The 16552-nt window shown below is 41.5% G+C and overlaps 1 protein-coding gene across 4 annotated transcripts in view; it reads left to right on the top strand.

Annotated features, from left to right (window-relative positions):
• The window catches only part of MED30 (mediator complex subunit 30), a 30359-nt gene that overhangs the window by 837 nt on the left and 12970 nt on the right, over nt 1–16552 (top strand). For 2 of the 4 annotated variants that reach the window (XM_032223504.1, XM_032223505.1), the window contains exons 2-4: nt 598–793; nt 7396–7554; nt 8731–8841. In XM_032223504.1, the coding sequence (XP_032079395.1) occupies nt 620–793; nt 7396–7554; nt 8731–8841 (444 nt within the window). In that variant the 5' untranslated portion in view covers nt 598–619. The remainder of the gene's footprint in view (nt 1–597; nt 794–7395; nt 7555–8730; nt 8842–16552) is intronic. The other 2 variants (XM_032223502.1, XM_032223503.1) reach the window with 1 other exon arrangement.

A 16552-nucleotide genomic window follows, 5' to 3' on the forward strand; every position in this document is an offset into this window, starting at 1 on the left:
GTAAAGAAAGCAGATCCAAGAATAGGTTACCAACAAAGCAGAGGTTTTAGGAAGCAAGGATGTTTTGGAAAGTCAGCTCCCAACACCTTCAAGACTAAGGTGTTGGTTCTTCTGAATTGGTCGTGGGTCGTCTTTGAGCAGTCTTTTAAAGTTTGGCTGAGTCCAGTGGTTAGTTTATATAGGAAAGGGCAAGGGTAGACTGCTGTTGTAAGATAGAATATGCAAAAGTGGCCTAGGGAGAAAGAAACAAAAGCATAATAATTATATATGGCTAAATATAGCTGCATGGCGACATGATCAAATGTGCAACTCTAAAGGGAACTCACTATGTTTAAGCAGAAATTGGACATGCTGTCTTTGTTTCTTCAAGGACTTCTGCACTGATCAGTTATATGCCCAAAATGAACTCTTCTGCCTCTGTAGTCTTACAAATCTGTGAAATGTAAGGTTTTGAGCGTGATAATTAATTTGTAGGTGGGGGACCTCAATGTAATTTAACTTTAATATGTCAATAGAAAACCATTAATATATTAAACATCTGTATCCAACAGATTTGTGTCCTCTTTGACACCCATTTTCCTTTTTCTACCTTAATAGTTTCATTCTCTTGCACTTCAGGATGTCTACACCGCCTTTAGCAGGGCCAGGATTGCCTCCTGGTTCATTTTCTGGGCCTCAGGGTCAGGCTGCACGAGAAGTGAACACAGCTTCATTGTGTCGCATTGGCCAAGAGACTGTGCAGGACATTGTATTCCGCACAATGGAAATCTTCCAGCTGTTAAGAAATATGCAGGTAAGTAATCACCTGTCCGAATAATGTTATTCTATTTTCTTCTCTTGTAGAAAACCTGAATTAAATTGAAAAAAAGTGCACAGTGAAAAACATCAGCAAAACAACTTTGGTATTCAGAAAAGGAAGTCTTTGCCTCCTACATATTTTCATTTAAAATATGGGTACTTGAGAGACCGCCTCCTGCCAATTACCTCCTCACGACCGATTAGATCACACAGATTAGGCCTCCTCCGAGTGCCATCTGCCAGCCAGTGCCGACTGGCAACTACGCGGAGGAGAGCCTTTTCAGTAGTAGCTCCGACCCTTTGGAACGACCTCCCCGTGGAGATTCGTACCCTCACCACCCTCCAGACCTTCCGCACAGCCCTTAAGATCTGGCTATCCCGCCAGGCCTGGGGTTAAAGATTAGGATCCGTCCCCACCCGAATGATGAATGAATGTTGCTTCTATTTTTTAATTATGTACTGTCTGTATATGTCATTACGTGTATCCCCTCCCTATAGGTTGTAAGCCGCCCTGAGTCCCCTCAGGGAAAAGGGCGGCCTATAAATAAAAGCAATCTAAATCTAAATTTAAAAAAACGGCTTTTAACGATTTATCTGCCTTTCTCCCCAGATAATTTACTTTTAAAATTGGAGAATCTTAGCTTCACTAAGAATGTAGTAAAGGAGGCAGATAATTCTTTTCTAATTAATCTGCTTTTGGAGAGAATTCATTTTGAGTTCAAGATTTTTTTTAGACAAAATAGGCTGCTGAAAACAGACCAATTACGTATTCTAGTTAAAATATAGGTAAATGATTTATAAATTGATAACAGCAGGTATGTAAGTTTTCTCTGTTTTTTTTTTACTTAATGTAGTATATAACCTTCTTGCTTCTACTTATTTGCATGTACCTTAATTGTAGCTTTACCAGATGGTAAATGTCACTTTATTATTTTATAGAAACATAGAATAACAGAGTTGGAAGGGACCTTGGAGGTCTTCTAGTCCAACCCCCTGCTTAGGCAGGAAACCCTACACCACTTCAGTCAAATGGTTATCCAACATCTTAAAAATTTCCAGTGTTGGACATTCACAACTTCTGGAAGCAAGTTGTTCTATTGATTAATTGTTCTAACTGTCAGGAAATTTCTCCTTAGTTCTAAGTTGCTTCTCTCCTTGATTAGTTTGCACCCATTGCTTCTTGTCCTACCCTCATGTGCTTTGGAGAATAGTTTGACTTCCTCTTCTTTGTGGCAGTATTCCAAGTGCAGTATTCCAAGTGTGGCCTTATCAAGGCATTATAAAGTGTTAATAGCACTTCATGTGATGTTGAGTCTATCCCTTTGTTTATGCAGCTTAGAACAGTGTTGGCTTTTTTGGCAGCTGATGCACACTGCTAGCTATAGTTGGTAGATTTTTAGGATTTTCCCCATATTCACTTTTATTTCTAAGAATAATTCTGCCCCAGTTTTTAATCTTTAAATTCTAAAATAATTATCCTAACTTTTCTTGTTTTGTTTTGATTACCTAGGATTATTTTTAATATAATTCATATTTCCACTGAATTTGTTGAGAATGTCTATGTATTCAGCCAGTATTCTTTTAGCAATCTAGAGATTTTATATGGACTGTTTTAAAAACATAGTTTACAGTTCTCCAGTTGCAGAATAATATTCTTTATTCAAAATTTAAGAAAAAAAATATCAAAGAAAATTGTTTTGATGTGCCCCTTGAATTTAACACACACACACACACACACACACACACATATATGTTCAACTGATCGCTATCAGATTCTCTTAATGCAGAAATTTTGAAGATGAAGTCTATGATCCCCTTCTGCTTTTCAGGACTTTGCGAGCAAACCTAAGGGGAATCACAAATCTGGTGGTGCCTTTGCATAAAAACATAACATTGGTGTCAGAACTTGCTCATAATATGCTTGGACAAGCTAACGACAAGATCAGAATTTTCTTTAACTTCTGTTATAAGGCAGAAATATTGATCCAGAATAAATATGAAAAGTGGCAGTGGTCATTTTAAAAATAGAATCCCAGAGTTTAGGAATAATGCAGAATTTTGCAGTCCCACATATCCCATTAAAATCTGTTTTAAATGTTCTTGTTTTATTATTACACTGTTTCAGTAACAAAACTGCCTTCCTAGGATATTACATAATAACTTTGGCATTACAGCAACCGATCCCTATCGATTTCCAAGGATCAATGGGACTACCCATAATTGTTATTTATTTGTTTGTTTGTTTATTTATTCATTTTCTATGGCTACGCATCTCAGTCAAGAGATGCTACATAATTCTTAATTCTATTAGCTAAAATAGTATTTATTAAATTATTTTCATAAAATAACTTTGGGTGTCAAGGAACACTGAAGTTTCATGAAGGCATCAATGAGCTGAAGAGCTTCAAAAGTTGTATGTTGCCTTCAAAAGTTGTGGGTGCTTCATCACTAGAGGTTTTTAAAAAGAAACTAGAGAGCCACTTGTCTCAAAATGCATAGGATTTCCTTCTTGATGAGGGGGTTAAACTAGAAGACCTCCAAGATCCCTTCCAGCTCTATTCTGACTACGACTAGATTGTGGACCTCTGTATTAGAGGCTTCTGGAACTATTTTTAGAAAATAGGAGTGGGAACATGCTAATAATCAAAGTGCTACTTGCAGACTTACTATCAGCCTATATGATATGATATATAATATGATATATGGTATATTAATTTGATTTGATTTTGATTTTATTGACATTTGTAGGCCGCCCTTTTCCCTGAGGGGACTCAGGGCGGCTCACATAAAATCAGGGAGGGGGAGATGCAAACAATAACATAGACACATGTAATAAAAACAATAGGCAACATGCATTCATCATTCGGGAGGGGCAACTATCTCTGTCCCCAGGCCTGACGGGCTAGCCAGTTCTTCAAGGCTGTGCGGAAGGCCTGGACGGTGGAGAGGGTACGAATCTCCACGGGGAGTTCGTTCCAAAGGGTCGGGGCTACTACTGAGTAGGCCCTCCTCCTTGTGGTTGCCAGCCGACACTGGCTGGCCGATGGAATACGGAGGAGGCCCAATCTGTGTGATCTAATTGGTCGCAGGGAGGTAATTGGCAGAAGGCGGTCTCTCAAGTATCCAGATCCACTACCATGCAGGGCTTTATGGGTGACTAATAGCACCTTGAAGCGCATCCGGAAATCGACAGGTAGCCAGCGCAGCTCGCGGAGGATAGGTGTTATGTGGGTGAACCGCGGTGCACCCACAATCGCTCGCGCGGCCGCATTCTGTACCAGCTGAAGACGCCGTATGCTCTTCAAGGGCAGCCCCATGTAGAGCACATTGCAGTATTCCAGCCTAGAGGTCACAAGGGCCCGAGTGACTGTTGTGAGTGCCTCCCGATTCAGGTAGGGTCGCAACTGGCGCACCAGGCGAACCTGGGCGAATGCCCCCCTAGCCACAGCCGTTAGGTGGTGGTCAAACGATAGCTGTGGATCTAGGAGGACTCCCAAGTTGCGAACCCTCTCTGAGGGGTATAGAATTTGACCCCCCAGCCTGAGAGATGGAATATTGGTGGAATCTTTGGGAGGGAAACACAGCAGCCACTCGGTCTTTTCTGGGTTGAGCACAAGCTTGTTAGCCCGCATCCAGTCCATAACAGCCTCAAGGCCTCGGTTCATCACGTCTGCCGCTTCATTGAGTTGGCACGGGGCGGACAGATACAGTTGAGTATCGTCTGCATATTGATGGTATCTAATCCCGTGCCTGCGGATGATCTCTCCCAGCGGTTTCATGTAGATGTTGAATAGTAGGGGGGATAAGACCGAGCCCTGAGGCACCCCATATGTTAGGGGCCTAGGGGACGATCTCTGCCCCCCCACTAACACCGACTGCGACCTGTCCGAGAGGTAGGAAGAGAACCACCGCAGTACGGTGCCTCCCACTCCCACCTCCCGCAGTCGTCGCAGAAGGATACCATGGTCGATGGTATCGAAAGCCGCTGAGAGGTCAAGGAGAACCAGGATGGAGGAAAATCCTCCATCTCTGGCTCTCCAAAGATCATCGGTCAATGCGACCAAAGCGGTTTCTGTGCTGTAACCGGGTCTGAAGCCTGACTGGAAGGGGTCAAGATAGTTTGCTTCCTCCAAGGACCGCTGGAGCTGAAAGGCCACCACCTTCTCAACAACCTTCCCGAGGAAGGGAAGGTTGGAGACTGGACGATAGTTATTAAGGACAGCTGGATCCAAAGATGGCTTCTTTAGGAGGGGTCTCACCACCGCCGCTTTCAGTGCGGCGGGGAAGTTCCCCTCCCGGAGAGAGGCGGTCACGACCGCCTGGATCCAGCCTCGTGTCACCTCACTGCTGCTGGTAACCAGCCATGAGGGACACGGGTCCAGTACGCAAGTGGAGGCACTCACAGCCCTCATGGCCTTGTCCACATCCCCGGGGGTAACATCCTGAAACTCAACCCAGAGATGTTCCGTCTGATCCTCTTGTGCCTCGGCTGGAACTGCAGGGATGGAGTCCAAGTCCGACCGAAACCGAGCAATTTTGTCCGCTAAGAATTGGGCATAATCCTCAGCTCTGCCCTGCAAGGGTTCCCCCGCTTCCCTTTTATTTAATAGGGAGCGGGTTATCTTAAACAGGGCGGCTGGGCGGGACTCAGCGGACGCAACCAAGGTGGCTATATGGGATCTTTTCGCTGCCCTAAGTGCTCTGGTGTATTCCTTGGTGCAGGTGGTTACCATTGCTCGGTTGGATTCGGACTTATTGGACCTCCATCGGTGCTCTTGGCATCTCCTCCGGCGCTTCATCTCCCGGAGTTCCTCGGTGAACCAAGGAGGTCTCCGGGATCCGCTGCCTCGGAGGGGCCGTAGTGGCGCAATCCGGTCGAGGGCCTCTGATGCTGCCGAATGCCAAGCAGCAACCAAAGTCTCTACCGGATTGTGGGCGAAAGTATCAGGAATGACCCCAAGCTCCGTCTGGAACCTTAATGGTTCCATGAGTCGCCTGGGGCGGAACCACCTGGTCGGTTCCTCCTCCCTACAGTGGGGGTTTGGTCTCTGGAAGTCGAGCCTCAGTAGGCAGTGGTCTGACCACGACAGGGGTATGATGTCATTACCCCTCAGACCAAGATCACAAATCCACTGCTCCGAGAGAAATACGAGGTCGAGCATGTGACCCGCCGAATGGGTTGGGCCCCGAATTACTTGGGTCAAGCCCATGGCTGTCATGGATGCCATGAACTCCTGCGCCCCATCAGAGTTTTCACCAAGCGAAGGCAGATTGAAGTCCCCCAGGACCATCAACCTAGGGAACTCAATTGCCAGCTCGGCTACCGACTCGAGGAGCGAGGGGAGGGCTGCTGCAACGCTGTTGGGAGGCAGGTACGTTAACAGCAAACCCACTTGACCCTTGAGGTCCAACTTTATCAGCAGAGACTCACACCCGACAAGCTCCGGAGCAGGGACCCTACGAGGAACTAACGACTCCCGGATAACAACGGCCACACCCCCACCCCTTCCCTGGGCTCTCGGCTGGTGCAGCACCTGAAATCCTTCTGGGCACAGTTCTACAAGGGGGACTCCTCCCTCTGGGCCCAGCCAGGTTTCAGTAATACATGCCAGGTCTGCCCTCTCGTCTAAAATTAAGTCCCGGACGAGAGGAGCTTTATGTACCACAGACCTGGCATTTAGCGACAGCAGCCTGAGTCCAGGGTCCTGATTACTTGCGCCATCTGGTCTCGGAGTGGGACTCACAGGGCCGGAAGGAGGGATCTCTGTGATGTAGCGAACCCTCCTTCCCCGGTAATGGCCTGCCCTGCAGTCCCCGCCGTATCTGCCCCTCCCTGTTATGACCGTAATACCCCGACCCTCTCCCGTGTCTCTGGTTCCCTCAACCACCCCCATGGCCCCCGCTTCTCCCGTCAGGTCCTCCGAATCAGACATACTCATTCACTCACCCAAGCAGTCCCCACAGAAAGTTAAAACACATAAAAATACAATGATAATGAATAATAAAAGTGGGATCATTCACTCAAGCACATACAATCCCATGCACTCATCATACCAGATAAAAATTGCGCGGTTAAACGGTTGTGCGAATTGGTGAAGGCAGGATCTTAGAATTGGCCTTCTCGTTAATAAAGTCTAGTGGGAGTCCAATAGAAAGCTGTATATGGTCCAGGAAAGTATTATTCTACTTCTAAATTGCCATTGATGATTCAGGCTTCTCTGATCTATCATAATATATGCAAAAATGTTCTTAAAATAAGAGGAAAATGCTTCTAGTAGGATCTTCTCAAAAGTAGCTCTGGCTATGGAATTCTTTTCCAGAAAAAATTCAACCAATATTCAAAAACATATTTTGTAGGCAAGTCAGATAATTTGATGGTGATGTTTTAATTTTTGATTATTATTTTCTATTTTGTTACATGCTTCAATGAAAGGAAGGAAGGAAGTATAGACTCAGGTAGCTTTGGAAACTAACGAAGTTTTTGTCAAAAACTTTTCATGCTTGTGGAAGAAATGAGTGAGGTTTTCTTTTGTCATTGTATATTCTCAAGGATGGCTAAAATTTGATTTCTTGCTATTAAATGTTCAAATATTCCAGCTTCCAAATGGTGTCACCTACCATACGGGCACATATCAAGATAGATTGGGAAAGTTGCAAGAACATCTGCGTCAACTCTCAATACTGTTTCGGAAACTGAGATTGGTGTACGATAAGTGCAATGAGAATTGTGCAGGACTTGAACCCATTCCAATAGAAGTAAGTGAAATGGAGAGGGGAGACAGACACAAATATCTGGTATTCAAATATTTTTACTACTGATTCTGTGGGCGTGGCTTGGTGGGCGTGGTGTGGCTTGGTGGGCGTGGCAGGGGAAGGATACTGTAAAATCTCCATTCCCTATCCCCACTCCAGGGGAAGGTTACTACAAAATCCCTATTTCCTCCCAATCAGGTGGGACTAGGGAGGCAGAGAATAGATGGGGGTGGGGCCAGTCAGAGGTGGCTACCCATCCAAACTACCCAAAATTTTCACTACTGGTTCTCCAGAACTGGTCAGAACCTGCTGAATACCACCTCTCATCCAGAACTGAAGAAGAGGGAAGCTGATTTGTTTCCAAATCTCATTTATTCTAAAATCCCAAAATTCTCCATGTGAAACCTGGATTAAAATGGATACACCCAAATGCTAGTAATAAGGACTGAAAAAATCTTGACTTAATGGCTCATTGGGAAAGGAGGGTTCCATTAAATACAAATGTCTGTAAAGTTCAAATTTATCTTGTTTATATCCATTTATATTGTTTGCATAATTACCTAACTGATGCAAATAGCACCATTAGCACTAAAACTTCAATTTAGTAGACAAATCTTCAATTTAATAGACATTTGTCTGCTAAATGGGATGAAGCCCAAATGAAATCTTTGTCCACTATATCTGAAGTCCACTCAGCTGAGGTCCATTAAACCAAGAGTTTAGAAATAATTCTCTCTGCAAAAATACTCTCCTGCTTTACCTCAATTCTCACAACAAAGAGAGGGGAAATGATTGTATTGCTCTTACTGTAACACTACTGAGAGCTAATGTACTGAAGATAACTGAAGGATCTGCCAGAAGATCCAGATCAGCTTACATACAGTATCCATCATGATTTCCAGATGGTGAAATTTAATGTATTTTCTGCTTATGGCTTTGATCGTGGTTGAAAAAAAGTTTTAAGGCGTTTGCAAGTTGGTAAAAGGCAAAATATATATTTATTGCTTGGAGACATCTTACATCCAAAAAACAGATCGTATAATATAAATACTGTTAGGAAAAAAAACATTTTTGTAATTTCATATTTACCATAATTAACATTGTTATGACATAGCTTCTCACACCAGATTCCTTCAGATAATCTCTGTCTTAATATACGGTTTCCCCCCACATTTATAGCAGCTCATTCCTTACGTGGAAGAGGATGGATTTAAACATGATGACCGAGGAGCCACCAACCAGCTACTCTTTGCTAGTGAAGAAAGACGGGAAATCATGGAAGTTATCAAGGTACACCATATTCTATTTTTGGATACTTTTTTGTGTAATTGTAAGCTAAATATGAAAGGGATGCGGTGGTTCAGTGACACTGAGCTTGTCGATCAGAAAGGTCCTCAGTTCGGCAGTTCGAATCCCTAGCACAAGTGAGCTCCCGTTACTTGTCCCAGCTTCTGCTAACCTAGCAGTTTGAAAGCATGTAAAAATGCAAGTAGAAAAATAGGAACCACCTTTGGTGAGAAGGTAACACTGTTCCATGCACCTTCGGCATTTAGTCATGCCGACCACATGACCACAAAGACATCTTCAGACAGCGCTGGCTCTTTGGCTTTGAAATGGAGATGAGCACCGGCCCCAAGAGTCAGGAACGACTAGCCCATATATGCGAGGGGAACCTTTACCTTAAGCCAAATATATATTTTTGACTCATTGAAAACAGAGATTAGTAAGAAGAGCCCAGGGCACAAATGTTGGTTTATAGTCATGAAAAAGAAATAGAACAGAATATAGAACAGAATATTCTTTATTGGCCAAGTGTGATTGGACACACAAGGGATTTGTCTCTGGTGCATAAGCTCTACGTATACAAATAAGCAACAAAGCGATAAATCATAGTATACAATCATAAATCATAAGATGCAACCAATGAAGTATAGTCATAAAATACCAGTAGGAGTAGGTAATAGGAAAGATGGGAAGTATAATAGTAATACAGTCCTGCTACATAGTTAGATATCCTTAGGCATAGACAGTGCTGTGGGAATTAGGTGTTTAGCAGAGTGATGGCATGGGGAAGGAAACTGTCTTTGTGTCTAATTGTTTTGGCATGCAATGTCCTATAGCGGTATTCTGAGGGGAGAAATTGAAACAGTTTATGTCCAGTTTATGGGAGGGGTCTGTAGATCTCTCTCTCTCTCTCTCTCTCTCTCTCTCTCTCTCTCTCTCTCTCTCTCTCTCTCTCTTTATTTATATCTCTCCATTCCATCCATCCATCCATCCATCCATCCATCCATCTATCTATCTATCTATCTATCTATCTATCTATCTATCTATCTATCATCTATTATCCATCCATCCATCCATCTATCTATCTATCTATCTCTTTTTTGAACAACTGTCATTGAAGGTGCTTATACAGAGATTCTGTAGCAAACATTTCAGAACATTCCAGAACTTTTAATTTTTCATTCAATTGTTTTAATTTGCAAAGTAGCCAAGTTGGCTTATCAAGCATATTGATAAACAAATTAAAACAATTTAAAAATAAATTTAGAATCGTAGAATGGTCTGAAATGTTTGCTACACAGTCTCAGCCAGTTTGGTCTAATGATTAAGGCACCAGGCTAGAAAGCAGGAGACTTTGAGTTCAAGTCACAACACAGCCATGAAATCCAGCTGGATGAGTTTGGACCAGTCACCATCTCTTAGCCCAACCCACCTCACATAATCGTTAATTGTGAGGAAAATAGAAGGAAGAAGTATGTTGGATACATTTGCTGCCTCAAGTTATTTCTAAAAATAATAAAGGCAAGATACAAAGAAATTTCATTTTTCTCTTTCAGTTATATATTAATTATCCAGGATATTACATTACACTTTTATTTATTTAAAGGTTACATTAGAAAAATATATTCCTTCTTCTAGGGCCATATATGGCAATTCTGTATTTTTACATTTTGAGATGATGATATTCTGGATATCCTTAACTGATCATGAATTAATATTTGTTGCCAATTTTTATTAAACGCTAATTCTTGTAGGACACTATCATTTTATGTTTTGAAAATTAATTATGTGGCTGGGGAAATCAATCAAACTTTAGAAATTCTACTTAAGTCCCAAATGCTCCTCTTGTAAGTCTTTCGGGTTCTGTGCCCTCATTGTACATGTTCAGTCCTTGTAGCCATTTCATTCAATCGCCATGGTCTGGATTTGTATTAATTAAAAATATTAAAATTACCCTCTTTTTTCTGTTTAAGTTGATTTGTTGGGACTCCTGGCTTATAATGGTTTGATAAATTTTGTTAGGTGCTTTATTCGTAAATTTACTGTGTGATAACCATTCAGTCATTTGCTTGGTCTTTCTATTTGTATGAGGATGGGGCTGTTTATTCATTCATGGAACACTAATTGAAAAAAAAGAGTGGATTCTTCTAAAAAGACCCATTTTCTTTCTTCAACTGGACTCTTCTATCAAATGTCCTACATTATTCTCCCTTGAATTCCTATTGTCCATTGATAGTTACTTTTTATTAGAGTAAACTATGCAGTTCTTGGTACTCTCCAAGCTTGATTGTTTGCTTGCAGACATTTTATTACCCAACCAGGCAACATCATCAATGCAAGCGGGTGTAGAGTTTTGCTGCCTGTTTACATGCAGTAGCTTATAAGAATTTCTATTTGGAACTTCAAATATCCGTATTTGTTAAGTACATATAATCTGCTAATGAGGTGGCTGGATGGATTCACTGAAGCAGTAGGGGTGAGCTTAAATGGACTCCGGGGGGTGGTAGAGGACAGGAAGGCCTGGAAGAACGTTGTCCATGGGGTTGCAATGGGTCGGACACGATTTCGCAACTAACAACAAATCTGCTAATTTGAAGAAAGATTCATTTTGGGCAGAAAGTCTACAGCTTCCTCCAAAATTAACATCTGACCCTGAGGTTCGACCATCCATAAATACGTCTATTCCTGACATTTAAAGAAGGTCATGGCTGTGCTCAATCATTTAACAACATAGATCAATTTAGAGCATTCTATTTTTTTCCCAGACACTATTTGTTTCCTTCAAAGGATTATCAGTTTTTACTTTTTGGAGAGAAATTGCATGTCATTTTTTTTTAAAAAAAACAGTAACAGTTGATGGGATCAAATATCTGTAGGTAAATATTTGTCCGGGGAGAGCAAGTGATTGTTAGCTTTGCATTGGTGTGTTTTGCTGTAAAAGGAGGCTGTAGAGGAGAGATAAGTAGAAAGATAGGGATAGAGAGAGATATTTTCCACTTGGTATTTAAAAGATGAAAAAGAGCTTGTATGTTTCTTTAAAATAATAAGCCACGCTGAGCTGTATTCAACTGGTACCCTTGAATAAAATTCTTTATCCCCTGAAGGGAAAGCTTTTATCTCAGGAACAATTTTTTTTTATCTCCCTGTCACCTCTCTAACTTACTTAGTTTCCCCCAGTGTTTGTTCTAAAGGACCTGAATAATTGGGTGTTGTTGCATGGAGAAGAGAAGGATAATCATTTAGGCACATCCCAATATTTATTTCCATCTCTGCTACCGTCAGAAGCTGCCATAAGATCAAAAAGCCATTGTCAGCAGAAGGAAGCCAGCTGTTTATAATCCAGTATATATTCAGTTTAACCTACATAGGCCTAAAATTAATTGTCGCAGTGGGCAGAGTTTTCCTTGGCTCACTGATTTAACTCGCAGAACAAAGTTTGTAGGCATAAGCATACATAAATGTTAGGCTTGCAGGGAACAGTCATTTATGGCAGGCTTGTGCAGTGGCATGATGAACCTATAATAGAAGTAAGAAAAGCTTCAGGAACCAAGGATGATAGAAAGCCAGACAGAATAGAGTAAGAGCCCTGTTTCCCTCTTCTTGTCCATCTCTGGATAAGGTTTTGATTTCAGAGACCTTGGGGGTTGGTTGTTGAATGGTGAGGATACAGGAAAGACGATAGGAATGAAAAACTCTGTCTCTGCCCCTGAACTATTTTCTGCAAAGTGACGTGCAGTTTTGCACGGAGGGGGATTGTGTGAGTCTTTGTCATAATTTCTTCATGGCAGGAGGGAGGGGGACACACGCTTTTTATGCTAAAGATGGAATCAAATTTTCAGCTTTGGTGTTAAAATCTACAGTTGCAAATTAACTTCCAAGTTAATGCAGCTGTCAAATTAGCATTTATGATTAAGGTACTTGAAGTGTGATGTCTTTTAGCCATTTGTCTGCAAAACTGATCCTTGAGTTGACAAAGATAAATGCACAAATAAGATGAGGTAAGGTCTTGTGATACAAAAAACATTGAATGAAAAATGGGAAATTGGGGTCCAGAGGATTTTGGCTGCAATCCGTCAAGGCAGAGCAGTAGTTTTCAGCCTTGGCAACTTTTAAGATGTGTGGGCTTCATCTCCCAGAATGCCCATCCAACATCCTAAGGTAGCCAAGGTTGAAAAATATTGGGATAGAGCAGGGTTCGGCAATCTTAAACATTCAAAGAGCCATTTGGACCTGTTTCCCATAGAAAAGAAAACACAGGGAACCACAAAATCCTTCCCATGCCTGACTATTTCCTGAGCAGCCACAAAACTAGCATATGTAGTTGAATTAAAAGTTCTGTCTTCTTCTGAAACTTTTCTTTTGTTGGATTTATCCATGGTTGGCCTTCCGGGGTCAAAGAGCTCAATAAATCATGTTCTGGCGGGTGTCGCACATTGGCAGTTGTGACGCATATTTTGAACGACAAGGAGCCACAGCAGAGGGATGAAAGAGCCACATGCGGCTCCAGAGCCGCAATTTGCTCACCCCAGGATAGAGCAAAGATATGGATCCTTTTATGTGATTCTGTCAGCCATAATCCAGAATGGTTAACATGGATAGGTACCCTGTGGGTGATGGCCAGGGACAAAACATTCATTTACTTGCAGAGAAAAAGGGACAGATTAGCTGTGTCATTTATCTCTGATGCCTTAAATATTCTCACTCAGTGCTCTGGGTAAGCATACATATATAAAAATGAACGGTAAATAGGAAGTCTAAAAAGCTCTGAGCTCCAGCAGTCTTATTTTCAACATCCCTGTGCAAAACTAATTTGAGTGTTCATATGGAAATGCCAGACTACAGCCCTAATTCAAGTTTGATTAGAAATGCATAGAATAAAAGGTGACTGCATTGGCTAGTTCAGCCTTGCTTTCTGCCATTTGGCCTTCCATGTAGTAATATAGACAGACACCCTGCGTGATTAAGAACCCTGATTGCATTGAATTCTAAATTGCATTGGAAACCTTCAAATTTATGGAGAATAATGGGCCAGGCAACCCAGGTATAGCATAGTCAATGAAGCCCAAAGCCACATCCCTATTCTGTACTCATGCATTTCTAACCCTGAGGAAATTTAATGCTTGAATACATCTTGGGCTGTCGGCATTTTTGTTGTTGTTGTTCATTGTTTCCTTTCTTCCAGCATAAAGATATAATTCATGCATTATATATAGTCGTCTTTTGACTGCAGACTTTTTTTTTTTTGGCCACAATAAAGCTACAAATCCCCGTGCTTTTTTTTTAAAAAAAATAATAATATTTCAGTCATTAAAATATCTCGGAAAGGTGAAAAATTGCTTTCAAAAGAACCAGTCTGACATTTCAGTTTCTGTCATTGCCAATTAGTGAGAAAAAGGATGCGAGGAAGCATTGGATTTCAATATAAAGGAGTGTCTAAAAAAAGCAAAAAAAAAAAAAAAAAAAAAAAAAGCCAAATAGCACAGTGTGGATTTGGAAAAGCAAAGTATTAGACTAAACTAATAATCTAACATTACATAGGATTTTACTGTAATATAAATTTATGCGAGTGCTTTGCGTTCCTTAACTGTTAATATATTTTACAATCTCTTTTGGGGAGGTTATACATTTTGCCCTTGTAGACAAATGCTGATTTGTTTATCATCCTCCTTGGAGTGATCTTGTATGAGGAATTTCATAAATGTTTATGATATAATTTAATCGCTTCTTTAAAAAGTACAGTGGTATCACTGCATTATGATTTTTGCCTTGAAACCTTACCAGCAAACCTCTTTTTGCCCTTCAAAAAAAAATTGCAATATATTCTCCTGGTTTTAAAAATATATATTTTGGAAGGGCACTTTTTCAAAATAATGGGATAAATATTTATTAGTTTCTACAGAGCAACCCTGCTTAAAATAAACACCCTAACTGATACCACATGAAAACCACATAAACGAGCAAAACATTTCAGAGCTCATATGTGCACTACTGCTTTGGCTTCGGCTTTACAGTTCTATGGCTCAGTCAGTTGCATTGAGCTTAGCAGAACCTAAAACTGAATAGACATGCAAGGGCCCGTATCATCAAGCCTAAAGCAGCTTCGTATTACCTTAGGGTCCCCAACTGTTGTGGACCCGCGCTGGGCCGCAGCATGCCAGAAACCGGGCCACTCACACAAGTGAAGTATGCAGTGGGATGCAGACCGCTTGAGAAATCACACCCCCTCCACTCCACGGAAAAACCTCTTTTCATGTAACCTGTCCTCGGCATCCAAAATGTGTTATATGTTGCCACTCTTTGTAATATTTTCCAGCATAAAACCAAAGGGAAAGAAGAAAGTTGCTGCCCTGTTCTCAGAGCAGTGCTCTACCATCCTGCTCCCTCAGATAGCAATAGCATTTAGACTTATATACCGCTTCGCACTGCTTTCCAGCTCTCTCTATGCGGTTTACAGAGTCAGCCTATTGCCCCCAACAATCCGGGTCCTCATTTTACCCACCTCAAAAGGATGGAAGGCTGAGTCAACCTTGAGCCTGGTGAGATTCGAACTGCCAAATTGCAGACAGCTGGCAGTCAGCAGAAGTAGCCTGCAGTACTGCACTTTAACCACTGCGCTACCATGGCTCTGACATTGCTGGCCTTGAAGAACCAGCTCAAGGTAGAACTTTTCTGGAACACTTTTTAAAATTAATTGGATAACATCATAGGAATTCCTATAGATTGCTCCGCTTGTAAGTTAATATTGATTTGATTGGTCCTGTTCTTTTCCATTATATTAATTATACCGTGATTATTTGTATAGCGCCAAGAGTCACACGATTGTAGTAACATAAAAATCCAATAAATAAATAGCAACTGTCAGATAAGGAACAGCTTCCCCATTGACTTTGCTGGGAAGACGGCAAATTAGAATCACAGAAATCTGCAACCACAATAAATGCCAGCTGGCTGCCATGTGCCTGAATTGCAATCATGTGACTGTGAGGGTAGTGCGATGGTCATAATTTTGAGGATGGTCCGCAGGTCACTTTTTTCAGTGCTGTTGTAACTTTTCATTGTAACCTGGGAAGATATCAAACAATTTTGGCTCTCTCCAGAGAAAATAGGGCTACTCTGGGGTACCATTCCCTCCTTTGGCACCAATTATTTATTAACTTTCAATAATCCTCAAATTCCAGCCACAATTGGCACCGGAAACATTATCTTTAGGCAGTACTGTCATAAAGTGAAGCATCATGTAACCATACCCAACCTATTTTGCTGCGGTTATTAAGGGAATTACTGCAGTCACTGAGTGAAATATCTGAATTTCAGGACTATTGAAAGCTAATAAATAATTGGTGCCAGAGGAAGGAATGGTACCCCACAGTAGCCATATTTTCTAGGGAGAGAGCCAAGATTGTTTGACATCCTCCCAGGTTACAATGAAAATTAGGAATAGCTTTCTTACGCTTAGTTTATTTTGGATAAGTGTAACGGGCAGATGGATTCAGCACATCACACACATGACTTTTGCATCGCTTTGAAGAAAATGCAGTGCTTAAACTTGTGAATGGCATAAATTCTTAACAGATGTAAATCACCCCCATTGTTCCTTATCTGACAGTCGCTATTTATTTATTGGATTTTTATGCTACCACAATCGTGTGACTCTTGGCGCTATACAAATAATCACGGTATAATTAATATAATGGAAAAGAACAGGGCCAATCAAATC

Source organism: Thamnophis elegans, chromosome 8 (assembly GCF_009769535.1).
Source record: "Thamnophis elegans isolate rThaEle1 chromosome 8, rThaEle1.pri, whole genome shotgun sequence".
Classification (NCBI taxonomy): Eukaryota; Metazoa; Chordata; class Lepidosauria; order Squamata; family Colubridae; genus Thamnophis; species Thamnophis elegans.